Below are 14,442 nucleotides of genomic sequence, written 5' to 3' on the forward strand. Positions count from 1 at the left end.
GAGGGCATAAATTCAACGCTACTGCATCCTTTAAAACGAGCATCCGGTCGAAAACTAGCATTAGCATTGTCCAAGATTCCTGTTTTTGTGTCAAGCTAATAGTTGCTTGTTGGTTTGATTTACATACGAGCGATCAATCACTTTAAATAAGGGAAATTCTAATTAAACCGCTTGGCACATCTAGTTGACAGTTTCCTTCTTTAGCGGAGTCATTACACTGCTCGCCATTTCCATTAGTAAATAAACATCACTTTGGCTTACTGATAAAAGTAAAAAGGATTTTTTATTTTCACATGACCGGCACGGCGCAAACCACAGGAAAATCGCGTTGTCAGATTAAAACTACGGAAACTAGCATTAGCGGAGCATTGGATTAGATGGTTCCATTGGTGTACTCGTTAATGTTTACTGTTCCTTGGTTTCGCGCAGACGACGGACGGCGGATCGCACGGATGCGGCGGCGGTGGTGGAGTACACCCAGGCGCCACCGGCGACGGTGCGCTTGCATCGTTTGCAGGACCAGATACCCACGACGGCGCGCTTCATCGAGTCCTGTAAATAGAGTAAAGTCGCTTAGTAAGGCCATTAAGTAGGAGGTCTCCCCAAAAGGGGTAATGTAGGTACATTAAAGTCGGTCTATTTGGGTACTAATCTACGATTTACATATTTTTTGTGGCCCCACAAATCGAGTATCTCTAATCTAGGTAGATAAAGATAGGTGGATTTTAGTAACCAAAAATTATTCTCAATTTTTTTGTGACTCCACAAATCGACCCGCCTTTTTGAAGGTATATTAAGGTGGACCGATTTTTGTGCTGCGAAACGATTATTCACTTTTTTGGTGTCCCACAAACCGAGCCACCCTCATGTTAAGTATTAAGGTGAAGCGAATTGGGGGCCCAACAGTTTTGGTGGCCCCTCAAAGTGAGCCACCCTGATGCAGATTACTGGCCACATCTCACCTTTCCGCAGAAGGAGCAAGTGTACTTGCTGTGCTGCGTGATTTCCATCTTCTTGACCATCTTACGCAGGGAGGCACCATAACGGGTACCATATTTACCAACGATTCCAACCTTCTTGGTGCGCTTGGCCTGTCAACAAATAGAGGGTTAAGAATGTGGTTAGTTCCAATTTGTGCAATGGAATGCCAGTTCTCCATACCATTTTGCTGTTGTTGTCGATGTGTTAAACACAGGAAAGATTCGCCAGCAGTATTCTGTGCACGTGAAAGAGAATTAAAGATAAATTAATAGAAAAAAAAACGTGGAGCAAATATTTTGTACACTTACTCGCCGGAAACGAAAAATCGAAAAGAAGGAAAAGTGTGACCGCCGCTCGTCGCTGCAATAATACCACAAATTTCAACCGCAACAAGGTGGAAAACTTGGATATACAATAAGCTGGTACTAGAACCAGTGATGCCAAGGCAGTTTGTTTTTTAATTTTGCAAACTTCTAGCTTTTTTAAAAATAATTTTTTTCCTTAAACTGTTTAATTTCTTTTTTATTGTAATTAAATATATATTTGAAATAAATGTTTTATTAAAAACTTAAATATTGGCAAACAGTATGCTTTACTAAAATTTTAAATAAATTCTGAATAATAATGCTTTTAATAATGATCATACAAACATTCGTATGTCTTAATATATGTCAAAACAAGTATTTTTTACTCTAAAAATGTTACCCCTTATGAATTTCTTCTTCAATTTTCCTAGAAAAGTGCCAAATATATGAACATAAAAAGTTCAAGATAAAAATACACAATTTATGGTTTCTTTTTCATTTATTTGCATTAAAACTCCGCTGAAACGACCAAAACGTTATGGTGTTATTCTCTTTTGGTTAGCTAGATCTACAAAAACTACGTAGACTTTGTAAAATTGTATTTCTCTTAAGATTTTCGTATTCTTAGAACGGACGTACTAGTATGCCTTAAGCCTTAAAACGAAAAAATACGTATACGTTACTTATCGGAAAATTTATACATATCGTTGACAAAGAAGAAATAAATAGGCGCCTCCATAATTTAACAAAACTATTCCAGGAACAAAATAATATTGCAAATAATATTCGCCAGCTAACGCCCTAAAACCAATAGTGAAAACAATGAAATTTAGCGAGAACCAAAATCTTGGACATCGTTTTGCTGACTTCTGCGTGCAATCTAAGTGTTAATAATAAGTATACGCAATGGTTAACGATGATCGATCGGGGACCTCACTTTGGCGTTCGGGTGGCGGCGCTGATCTTCTGCTTCTCGGCGTCGGTGAACTCCAGGATACTCTCGATGGCCTGCAGATGGCCCTGGGAATTCTCCTTGTCCGTCAGGAAGTAGAAGATAGCGCTCTTCAGGAATTGCAGCGTCACCTCCGGATCCACATGGGTGCGATTCTTCTGGGCCTCCAGCAAGCGCCGATAAATTGTCTAAATTGTTTTTTGTTATTTTATACATTTTTACATTAAACAGGTTAGTTGGTTTTGGTGAAAAGAGAGAGAAAGTGCAAGAAGAATATAGAGAAGATTAGTCAGAATATTAAATTCAAACTGATAATCGAAGAAAGTGTGGTTAGTCGTCGAAATCAAATGTATTTACAAAAGGTTCGCTTTAATCTTGGTAGTGCTATGCCATATGAACATTTAGGTTATAATGTTATGTATGTAACACTGAATAATTTTCTGGGAACGGTTATGGTTTTTAATCGGGTTGGGCTTTAATTGAAAGTTAACTTGAGATGAACCACATGCTAAATGGATCTTAGATAAGAGATTAGCTTTTTGTGTGTCTGGTACTGGTACTCTCGAATCGAGGGCTCATCTAGCCGGTTGTGTGTCATGTGTGAAATGATGTTGAACATACCTCTAGTTGTTACCTCTACAAAACAGTTTTGTTTGGAAATAACAAGTACTTACAAAACAAAACATACTTTTATCAAAATGTTTATAAAATCTTGAAGTTATAGTTTCGATTGGAACCCAATAACCTTACCCTTGCCCATGAGCGCGAATGCGGAGGATGAAAATGCAGGTTTGGTTAGTCTCGAGGGGTGTGGTGAGGTGTGGGATTTCTGGATGGTAAGACCCAATGTTCGATATAGCCAATGTGCGTGATCAAATCATAAAATTCAACTAAAAATTACGTTTTTTTTATCTTCTTTTCAGTTTTTTTTTTGTTTTGGCATAATAAATCAAGAGTTAGTTGGGTTCAGTTATTTTGGGGGGAATTTTTTGTTAGGGATATTACAAACCTTACGCGCGCCAAGTACCCACAAAGAAATCGCCTCTTTTGCAGTAAGGAGAGCATTATTACTTCCGCACTCTCTCATTCTGCACTCTGATGCCTACAAAAATAGTTTGGTTTTTGGTTGTTTTACGACAGAAATATTTGAAATTTAGAAAGAGTTGTTGCTTTAATCGCTAAATTAAATTAAAATGTACAATTAAACCAAAAAAGAATTATAGAAAAAGAGTTCTAAATATCCAGCATGCGATTGGAACATTTCGGAATTGAAATATGAACATGCACTTGCTTGCGCTCGTCACATTCTGCACTACGTGACTGTACTTAGGCTACTCGAACTCGCAACGGAATGGAAATGAAACAAATCAAATGAATTGAAAGTAAACGTTGTTGCATTTAATGTAAGTTTTGAATGTGTTGTTGTAATCTTGCTAGAAAATAATTATGCAAATGATCTTAACAGCTAGAAACGAAATAAAACGAAAATGTCGCTTGTGTCGATCATTGTCAATAACTGATTATTGGCGGGGGCATTTCAATTAAGTGCCGCTTTTCCAGCCAGGCAAAGTCAGCCCAATTGAAGTGCCACGCCCACAAGCAAATGGAGATTATAGGTTGAAGCGAATGCGTGTTGTTCTTGTTCTTGTTCTTGTCGAGTTGTGTTCTTGTTGTTCTCGTGACGGTGTCGAGAGATGCTAAGATGTCTCACGATGCAACAAAATGCAACACACAAAACAAAACCGAAAATAGGATGAGGAATATATTGAAGAATCTTACGCGTATGTTCTCCAACTCGTCCTGGGTGCTCTGCAGCTGGTGCAGCAGCTCGTTGATCGACACCTTGCTCTCCGGCTGACGCTGAGCCAAGTCTAGGGCCTAAAAAGTATAAAATAATAACATGGCTTGAGTACAACTAAATTATATTTAAGAAATCGAATTCTACAAATTATAAACCTTATAATTAAATCTATATTTAAATTAAGTTGATTTAACTTATTTACTTTTTTTATATTTATATTTTTTGATTGTTGCCTAATCAATTAAACTAACGAACTCTTAACGTGCAAAAAATCGTACCTGATCCGCTCTAGAAATGCGCTCCGCCTCCTGTCCCTGCTGGTACATATGCAGGTACATCTTGTTCTGCTTCTCCTCGTGCTCGACAAGCTTTCGCTGCAGGTCCTCCAGCTGCTTCTCCAGCTCCCGGATGCGCTGCTTGGCCTGCTCGTAGTCGGGCACCATGTCCGAGTAGCGGGTGTTGCACTCGGCGAGCTTTTGGAGCAGTGCCTCCACCTTGTCGTTGTGCGATCGCTTCAGATCGCTGGTGGCGCTGTCCTGCGTCCGGATGAGCTCCTCGATTCGATGTTCGTACATGCGTATCAGTTCCTGACGCTGAAGCTCATAGTTCTCCAGATGGCTGGCTGCATCGCCACCTCCGCAGGCCACGTCCGGTTCCTCGCCATCGGGCGTGGCCGTGCCACAGGCCTCGCTCTGCGTCTGCGAGTCCTTCGAGTGCACCGACGACATGGTCAGGTCCTCGAAGTGGCCGGAGTCCGCGTAGGAACTCTGCATTTCCGCCGACATCTGCATGGCCTGCAGTTGCTGGTGTTGCAGCGAGTTGATCGTCTGCTGCTGGCGACTGAGGTGCCGTGGACTGCCCTTGGCATTGCCCTCGTCCACCATGTCCACGATGGGCGACACATCCTGCGAGGTCTTCAGCTCCGCCTCGCGCACGGTGACCGCATCGGATGAGGCGGATCGCTCCTCCGGCGAACTCAGCGATGCCTTGAACAGGCGCAACTCCACCACCTCGCGGGTCAGCCGCAGTAATTCCGTATCCTTCTGCTCGAGGTCCTGCCGCGCAATGCACAGCAGCTCCTTGAGGCGCCGAATCTGGCGCTGTGCCCGCTGCGTGGGCGTGAGATAGTCGGCGCCCACCTGACCCGCGTAGTTGGAGCAGTGCACCACGTACTTCATCTTGCGACCACTGAATGTGGTGCCGTTTCTGCAAGAGAAAAGCAATTCGTTTAATAAGCAGAACTTCAAAAACTTAAATTTAATATCAATAAATATATTAATAGTCTTGAAACTAAAATCACTATTAACTACATTAACAGAACATGTTTCCTGAAATAATTATTAAGCTGCCTTCTATATTTGGAAATGCAAATGTTTTTGTACCGAATAACTTCTCTTAGATAAGTAAATAAAATTATAAAATCGATAAAGTAAATTTAAAAGTCTTTATAAAAAATATATATTAATAAAAAAAAAAAAATTTAGGAGTCTTATTTACCAAATCATTTTTTATCAACGAAATCAAAAACACACAATAACATATTTTGTCGACTCATACCACATTAACTACCTACTAAAATAAGGATTGCAAAGTTTTTTTACGGTTTGAATAAATAAAATAAAATTAAAAAAGGCAAACAACAAAATAAAAATAATAATAAACTGATTTTACTTAAAAATTACAAATCAATATTAATTTAAAACCTGTTGTATAGTTTACGACTTAAGTTATATTCTTTTAATTGTATAAATAATATTCTTCAAAGAACGTGAAATATTTTCCGTAGACTCCATAAAGAACTGAAAGAAATAACTAGTTTTCTATTCCCTACGGATTTCCTAATTAAGAACCTTTGAGGATATAACCTCATACTGCCGACATGCATATCTTTAGTGATTAATTAAAATCCTAGCTTGTCATTTGACGGAATGGTGCTACCCCCTACCTGGCCACATAGGGGTGCTCGCAGGACATCGTGGAGCGTCCCGAAGTGGTGGTGGCGAACGAGTACATCGAGTCTAGATCATCGTCCAGATAGGTGCTGGGCGAATCGGGTGTGACGGGCGGAGTCCTGGGCGAAACCTTGGATTCGTGCAGAGTGGATAGCTTCGTCGTGGCCTTGACGCAATTTCCCTGGCGGATGCAGGTGTGTTGTTGGTGTGGCGTCTCTGCCGATGCGGATGCTACTGCTCCTCCTCCTCCTCCTCCTCCTCCGGTTGTGGCCGGCGTCTGGGGCGTGCTAGGGTTAGTAGTAGAAGTCCTGGGAGACGACTCCTTGATGCTGCTACCTGTGCCCGTGGCCGTGCAGGTGGCACTGCTGCTGATGTCACTGCCGCCGTTCAACTTGAGAGACTGCAAGATTGGAGATGGAAGATGGAATTAGCAACAAACTATCTCTCGCCGTTGTGGTGGCTGCCCCTCGATCGCTTAATCTTTGCTTTTTGTATTTTTACACTATTGTTTCACTCTTTAGCTATTTTCTAATTTTGTTGCGTGGTCGCTGCCTAGTCGTGCATAGATTTGTTTTTTTTTTTTTTGAGTATTTTGCAAAAAAAAAAAAAAAACAAGAAAAAGCCGCGTGAAATGCAGGGTAAACCAATTCGCATTTGCAACGCCCCTAAAAGCAATTTGTTGCCATACATTTAACAAAACATTGTCGGTGGTTTGTATTCGCAGCATTCGCTTTGGTTACTTTCATTGCGGTGCTCTCTAAAATCCCCTCCCTTTTTCGGCTCCTCCGATTCAGCAGCATTTTTGTGGTCAATTAGCTGCTCATTAGTCTGGGTCCATGCGGGCATTTAGCATTTAGTAATTCGCATTTAGCCAGTTAGCCGCTGGGCCCAAGTCGGACTTAACCGACTGACTTAAATCGCGGCTGCGTCGATTAAATCATTAAACCCTGCAAATTATGCACAAATTTCTCCGATTAACTTGACGCAAAATAACCACTGAAGTTTGAAACTAGAGCAAAATAATTTATAGATGTTTTCTACGAAAGGTATTAGGGTTAATTTTAATAGTTAATTTTGTTTTAAAACAAGATTGTCAGAATTTCTTTGGACCTTAAGAATATGTAAAAATTTACTCAGCTGTTAGTGTTGGCAAGTCATCCTTTGTTAACAAATCATCAAAGTTATATTTCCAACACTTGGTAAGGAATCGGAAAATTCTTAAGTATTTACTTGCCATTGCGCCACTAGTATGTTTTTGTATGCCTATAAAAATTTGACTAACAAAAATAAAGAAATTTGATTGAGCAGACAAATAATGCCCGATCGTTGCGTTGTTTAAATGATTTTCTTTAAAGTCTTATCTGAAGTAAACCATTTAATTTTTACAAAATATATGTCTGTTATTGTTTTTGTGTATATTGAGTTACGTTAAGTAATATATAATCAGTTTCTTAATTACCAGTTACACTTTACTATTAAAATAGTTTACTTAACCCACTCTGTAGGAAAATGTTAGCAGAGCAAATGGTTCATTGACTGGCACTGCATCGATTGTTTTGTTGTCCCCGATGTGTAGTGATTTAGGAACCACTGCCCCACTTGTTACCCCTTTTTTGTTTGCCACGCTGACCAACTCATCATTTGGTTGACTGCCAACGATCCGTTGTCAGCGGGATTTGACTGAATGGAAGACAGCATGGGCATGGGCATGGGCCATAGTATCTGGACAAATTTGTTTAACTGCCTCTTTGCATTCTTTCCACTCTTTACAGGCCTATGTACGTATACATGAGTATTTCATAATCTGTAATGAGTTTCTTGCTCCACTTAATTGCCCAAGTTCTGGGGAACATTTCACGGCATTTCTGGAATGGCAGGCAAAAAGAAACTGTTTACGCACGGCTAAACAATGGCTAAAAACCTGACTTGGAAGGGAAAACACGGAAAGATAGGGGAGGAGTCCGACACACTTTGCCACGTAATAACTAACCTCCAGTCAGAAGCGGTTTTATTACGCACTTGAGCCGACTTAAAGCCATCAAACAGTCACGTTCTAAGCATCTTACTTGGCTTATATGGCGCTCAGGTGCCATCAATTAAGTTGCTGACTAAGAAAAATCAATGACGTTGATTTCAAACAGAACAAACAGAGAAATGAGCAGACACAATGCAGGTGAAAGCATCAGACCAAACTCACGTAATGGCCAATTCAGCCCACTTGGCACTTGGCCAAAGCCCCACTGTTTTGGTCACGTGTTGGCAATCACTTTTCGCTGCTGTGGGAATGTTTGTTTTGGCCAAGTTTTTTGGCTAAAATACAAAAGGACATCAAAACGTTTGCATACTTTTCAGGGTCGAAATTAAATGGGATAGTAATGGATTTTAAATTTGTATTTATAATCTTTAACCAATATTATTTTAAACAGTAGTTTAATAAAACTTTGTTATAGGTATCCAACTGCCAACTTTTTATGACGGGCAGTGGTTCAAGTTGACTGTATTTTTGTAGACTGTATAAATCATCCCTAATTGCTGAAATCGTGGGAAGAACTTTTTCGAAAGCTCAAATACGTTTTAAAAAATAACTCAAATTTGATTACAAAAACTCGTTTAAGTATAAGCTCCTTTGTGTTTCTTAAAGATAAATTTAAACAATACTTTATGTACATTTGAAAAGTTCGACTCAATCTGATTTAAGAATGCATTTTCCCTATACGAACATAATTATGTATTCACACGTGCCACTTCTTTTCTACCCCAAAAACCACACATTTTCACTTGAGCATTTCCCACATAACTAGAACGCATAGTGTTTAAAAATCAATAGCAATTATGAATAAATAATGCAAAAGGGCCAACGAACTTCCACTTTTAATGATGGCCGTAAATACATATAGCTATATATAGTTGAGTCCAAGGCGGGTAATTACCATTTATGAGCCATGGCCCCAAGTTGTTGTCTTCAATTTATAGCGCTCGCACTGTACTTAGTCTAGGTACTGGGTACTTTGCAAAAAGGCGAACAAAAACCGAGTTATAAAGGCAAAATGCACGCTTCAATTGTTTAAGCCTGTGAAGGTTTAAATTTTAAACAATATCAGAGAGCCGAACCGCGAATCTTGTGCACGCGGTGAGTTTAAAAAATCAACTGAAAGGCAAATCACTTGGCCAAGAAGGGAAGAGAGTGAAAAAAAGACGATGAAGATACCAAAAAGGTGGTGGTGAAAACAGAAGTGAGAAGAGAGCAAAGCGGGGAGGCCAAATAAAAAGCTGCGCACTTGCATTTCCTGTTCTCTCAACCCCCGCGAATCACAAGAAAAACACAAACAAACCGAAAATCAGCTGTTTCCTAGGTACAATTTGGCAAACGGAACAAGCGGAAGTGGAAGCGAAACAGCTGCTAAAGAAAACACGGAGGGGGACGGTAAAGAAAAAGCTGAAAAGGGGGGCTGTGAAGGTGAAGCGTGTGTAAGCTGTGTTTCTGTTCACCTTTCTTCTTTCTTGGCATTTCCCCTTTCTTTCTGGCCAAGCATTATGCAAACTCAGCTTTGGGTATATTTTTGTTGTTCCCTTTGTGCGGTACAAATATATTATATCTGGTTTAATGATCGCTGTCGGCGGGAAAAGTACAAACTGTAAGCTTCGTGTCATCACGACAGTGGCAAAAGTGCAAGTGACAAAGTGACATTACCCAATTAAATCAATTATAACTTTCCAGAACGCTTAAATCCATAATCAAAGAGCCAATGAAAAGGCATTAAAAACGTTTAAGGTAACTCAAATTCATAGTTCAAGACCAATACATTTTTAAATGGAAAGAATATTTTGTTTTAAAAGTTAAAAAGGTTTAAGGAAATGATAAAACCTACTGTTGTTACAACTTGTAAGATTATGATGTAGATTTAAAATGTACTTCAAATTTATTTGGAGTACCACAACAATTGCGATAAAAAAGGACTTGTAGTACCAAGCCAATTTAATACAACGTATAGCTTAGAATTTCAAAAAACTCCCTTGCCCATTAATAGTTTCCAAACAAATAAGTTACCCAATAACCAATCAGTTTCAAAATTTATTGACTTGATAAGTTGGAAACCATGTAGTTCATGTTAGATATTCGAAATTGCAGTTGTTATTTGATCAAAACTCGATTAGCATATGATACATCACATAAATTAACCTAATTTTGACTTATGACTTATTTGTTCAACGCTCCTATTTTGCTGGCTTTTCAACGATAAGGAAAACTGTAACTATGAGGTAAGCATACATATTTAGACTTCTTAACGGGGGAGTGTGTTATGACCGCTCCTGAATTCCCAGAAAATGCCTAGAGCGTTCCCCAGATTATGTCGTAATATGCTCAGTACTTTCAACTACGTGTGCGTGTAATGCTTGACACCCCCGTCACAAATGTTCACCCTCAAGTTACATAGGTCAGCAGCGGCAACTTAAAATCAATACAATACAATACAGTACAAAATACAAAATACAACCACACAACTCACCAGATTGCGCGGCTTGCCGTTGGCCATATTGTTGGGCACTTGCGGAGCATTCAGCTCCTCAGCCAGGGACAGACACTGGGTGGCGGTGCATAGTGTATGGCCCGAGTCCGCCTCCGTCGAAGCCCTTGCCACGTCCGGTTCCTGCTCCGTTTTGTGGCCTAAATTGCTCCAGCTGCGATTACGCCTCAAGTGGACCGGGTGCGAGCGCGATTTGAGACTGGCTGGGATCGCCGTGAGCTTGGCGCGGGAACTGAATCCGCCTCCGCCGGCTGGACAGTAATCAGCCCGTAAACCAAGCTCCGATGGGTTCCCGCGCAGGCGCAGGGAGGCGGAACGTCGGAAGTTGGCCACGGCAGGATGTGGAATGCGAGTGGGCGTTGTGGATGCAGTGTGCGTATCCTCCGCGGGCTCGTTGTCCTTCTTGTGCTCCTGCTTCCTTTGCTCCTCCACCGCCGGCAATGACGTCTCCAGCTGCAGCGACGTCATCATCTCTGCACAGAGAAAAATTATGCCGAATTTTATATTTAATTTTATAGGAAAGTGAACTCAGTTACAAGCCCACCATCAAACTATCAAAGTCTTTTTTTTTCTATTAAAAAGTGAAAGCGTATAAAACAGATAAACCAATTAAACATATATTTATTTATAAACATTTTTAAATGAATATTTTATTAACAGTTAGATTTGATGAATTGCTTTTAACATAAAATATTTTTATTTACCAGGGACAAAATAACAATAACTGATATTGCAATAATTTTATTTATTTTTCAAGTGTGCCCAATCGGAAAGTGAAATGTACAAATATGTTTTATAAAATGAGCTGAATGCAAATTGAGCTAAAATCAATTTCTAATCATTGGTTGCACTTTCAAAATGTGAGCAATTTAATAATTGAATGCCTCAGATAAACGACTTCATTTTCTTAAACACTCGTGGGGTAATTAAAACTTTCTTCAGCCCGCAATTAATAATTATGACTGTACTCCTTCCCGCTCGCCAATGGTGATTGCACTGATTTGCTGGGCAAATCCAAAATGAAAAGTGAAATTAAAGCAGTTTCCCAGACATGCAACTCTCAGTTTTTTTTCTGTTTTTTTTTTCCCTGCAGATAATTACGAAATTTGTTTTTGAGATCATTTTCGTTTGCGGTTGCTGCGGCGGTGTCGGTGGATCTGACTGTTCTAGTTACAAAAACCGACCCGGGCTTAAAGGTCTTCGGGTTAGATGAGCTTATACACCTGCACACATGTATATGACACTTTGGAAAGGCTAAAAAACGATTCTGTTGAAATAATTGCGACTGGTATCAGCAATTTAATGGGATATCAGCGGCATGAACTTTGATAAGGTTTGGTTGGGCACATCAATGGGAATTAAATTGTTAAAATTAAAGCCTGATTGCATTTGCTTTCATTAAAAAATTATTATTAATACTTAGACAACAATATTTTTTGTTGTAAAGTTAAATGATTTTGGGCAATATTTAGCTCGATTTTTGTAATTTATTGTATTTTATAAAAATTTTATAGTTTAAAGATACAAATATTGTTAGTGTTTACAGTAAATTAACTTGATTGAAATTAAATTTTAGTAGATATCATTGTTAATATTATATATTTTTATTTAAGCCATAATTAATTTTTATTTTATGAAAGCTAAAATACAATATCACGCATTTAACTTGCATGCATTTTGGTAAGACCCCCCGAAATATTTACCCTATAGAAGAATAACAAATGACTCAAACCAAAATAATTGTTTTACTCATCTGACCCCTATTATCTTCACTTTTCTGCCTCTGGTTCCACTGCCACTTTTGGTAGCAATTAGAGCCACTATCATTGTAAAGTATTTCCGCTCATTTCTTTTAAACTCAAACAGCTCCAACAAAATGTTCAGTTTTGGAGGTTTTGGGTTGAGTTAGGCCATAAAAGGTCAATTTCACAGCTGAACAAACGTGTTTTCCTCCCAGTTTATTCCACTTTTATATTGTCTTTAAATTTTTTGCCACGTTTTTTTTGTTTTTTTGTAACCAGATTGAGTGCATTCACGGCATTTCTTCGAACGGGATTGATTTAAGCGTTGACAAGGTCAATGATAGCGTTTAAGATACTCGAGTCAGATGTGAAAATATTTAATAAATGGCGAAATGGAGCGTGTTTCTTTTGTATTCGGCCTAAGTAAATACCAAGCAGCTGTTTAAGTAATTAAATGTGACGTTTAAGACTAGTACACAGTACAAAATGTTTAAAGAGTTCACTAGCCCTGATGTATTAATATGTAAATAAACAAATAATCATAAAAGGAAGACATAAGATAATTTCTTAATACTTGTAAGGACTTTAAGGTTCAAATAACTTGTTATTATCTAAATTTATGTATTAAAAGTGAGAAAGAAAATATGCAAATTTTTTGTTTTTTAAATATATAGCATTAAATTGAAAAAGAAAATATGGGCAAGTATAATCAATAAACTCAATATAAAAGGTATACCAGTGTTGTTGTTTCTTAATGATTAACTTTAAATAAAACGTTTTGTAATGTAAAGTTTTACTTTTTTTTTGGTGTACCCATAAAATACTCCCCCCTTGTAAAAAAGCTCACTTAATTCCCCTCTCACGCTTATCAACAAGAACAATTTTTGTGGCTGTGTTTCGCTTGGTGATAAGAGGCCAATAACAAAATAACAAATCGACACGAATATGTTTGCCTCAGCTGAAATTCGCCACCTTTCAGCTAGAAGTATTAACCAATTCATTTAAATACCTGAAGTTAGTTACGCTTGCGGCACAATTTACAAGCAATTTGTATGCAAATAATTGCAGAAATCTTAAACAAAACTTTCAGAACACAGAGCGGCAAAATGTTTAACCAAGCGAAAAATATTTAACTTTAACAACTATTTTATGGTGCGCGTGCTGGAGGCGAGCGACAAAATGCAACTGAAGCTGAAAAGCCGAGCGGCGCGAATGGAAAAGTCTGCTGGCAGATGGAAAAACTATTGTTCAATTACCAAAGCGAGACGGAAAATGGAGTAGTCCGAGTTGTGTTGCAATCGGCTGGAGTTTTGGATTTTAGCTAAAGCCGACGGTTTTGTCCCACCTTTGATGGCATTTTAAACGAATTTTCGGTTCGGACCCCTGGGAAGCTCGGCATCTTGGCGGAATCTCCATCTCCCGAGAGCGAGGTGAAAGGCACAAAAAGACGACGCATCTAAAAGGCAAAAGGTTTTTTGTGCAATTAATTGGCACAATAAAAAAGGCGGCTCTGCATTGTGTACTTGCCCAAATTGTTTCGGTCTTGCCGGCGAAGAGAAGACCTCATTTCCCATGGCATTTGACGGGCGGATGGATTGTAAATGCATTATAAATTTTGCGGTGTTCGGTCTTGCGGAAAGTCTTCGTTTTCCGCGGCTCAGCCAACTTGTAACCGCAGGCCACATTTATAATTGTTGCAAGTAAAGCAGTGGAATGCACGTTTGTCAGAATTTTGGCGTCCTGCAATTGATTTTGTTTTGCGAAAAATAATTCACTAGCTGGAAAAGCCTTAAATTTTCCGCCATTTTTTATATCGATATTTTTACGTATCGATATTAAGAATCCTACATGTCCAGTGTTGGCAACTAGCTGACTAAAAAAATCAGCTAAATTAACCCTAAACAATTAAAAGAATTAAAATAAATGAATTTGAATTCTTTATATTAATTTTATTGAAAGAATATAAGCACGGTAATGTTTATATAGAAGAGATTTTTATATCATCTAAATAATATTCATAAAAATCAAAACTAAATATTAATATGCATATATTCCTTAATCTATTTTGAAGAGCCAAATCTACAAATAATATAAGAAGGATAGGTGAAATTGAAGAATATATAACTATCTAGAAACTGATACAACTGATGAAAAGACTTCCAAGCCTCATTTTATAATGAAAA

At 38.7% G+C, this 14,442-nt stretch overlaps 2 protein-coding genes and 1 long non-coding RNA gene across 10 annotated transcripts; 1 reads left to right on the forward strand and 2 right to left on the reverse strand.

Moving 5' to 3' along the window:
- Positions 1-257: 257 nt before the first annotated feature.
- On the reverse strand, positions 258-1,309 carry LOC128263566 (60S ribosomal protein L37a). The gene is made up of 3 exons (XM_052998697.1): positions 1,162-1,309; positions 963-1,091; positions 258-552 (listed from the first exon to the last, which is right to left on the reverse strand). The coding sequence occupies exons 1-3, from the start codon at positions 1,162-1,164 to the stop codon at positions 406-408; spliced, it is 279 nt and encodes a 92-aa protein (XP_052854657.1). The 5' UTR covers positions 1,165-1,309; the 3' UTR covers positions 258-405.
- Positions 1,310-1,766: 457 nt separating this feature from the next.
- Positions 1,767-14,115, reverse strand: LOC128261190 (protein quick-to-court). Of its 7 annotated transcripts, XM_052994742.1 has the most exons (9): positions 13,783-14,115; positions 13,605-13,715; positions 10,500-10,990; positions 5,985-6,391; positions 4,318-5,245; positions 4,018-4,116; positions 3,248-3,340; positions 2,224-2,426; positions 1,767-2,166 (listed from the first exon to the last, which is right to left on the reverse strand). In XM_052994742.1, exons 3-9 carry the CDS (start codon positions 10,986-10,988, stop codon positions 2,088-2,090), a joined length of 2,298 nt encoding a protein of 765 aa, XP_052850702.1. In that variant the 5' UTR covers positions 10,989-10,990; positions 13,605-13,715; positions 13,783-14,115; the 3' UTR covers positions 1,767-2,087. The 7 variants fall into 7 exon arrangements, with proteins under 7 accessions (XP_052850702.1, XP_052850701.1, XP_052850700.1 ...); XM_052994741.1 differs by having other exon boundaries at positions 13,516-14,115; XM_052994740.1 differs by lacking the exons at positions 13,605-13,715; positions 13,783-14,115 and adding an exon at positions 13,269-13,468.
- Positions 9,459-13,256, forward strand: LOC128261193 (uncharacterized). Of its 2 annotated transcripts, none has more exons than XR_008268237.1 (3): positions 9,459-9,763; positions 10,234-10,251; positions 12,539-13,256. It is a non-coding gene; the product is annotated as an uncharacterized LOC128261193 (long non-coding RNA). The 2 variants fall into 2 exon arrangements; XR_008268236.1 differs by lacking the exon at positions 12,539-13,256 and adding an exon at positions 11,611-11,947.
- Positions 14,116-14,442: the final 327 nt, after the last annotated feature.

This window comes from Drosophila gunungcola, unplaced genomic scaffold (assembly GCF_025200985.1).
Source record: "Drosophila gunungcola strain Sukarami unplaced genomic scaffold, Dgunungcola_SK_2 000001F, whole genome shotgun sequence".
Classification (NCBI taxonomy): domain Eukaryota; kingdom Metazoa; phylum Arthropoda; class Insecta; order Diptera; family Drosophilidae; genus Drosophila; species Drosophila gunungcola.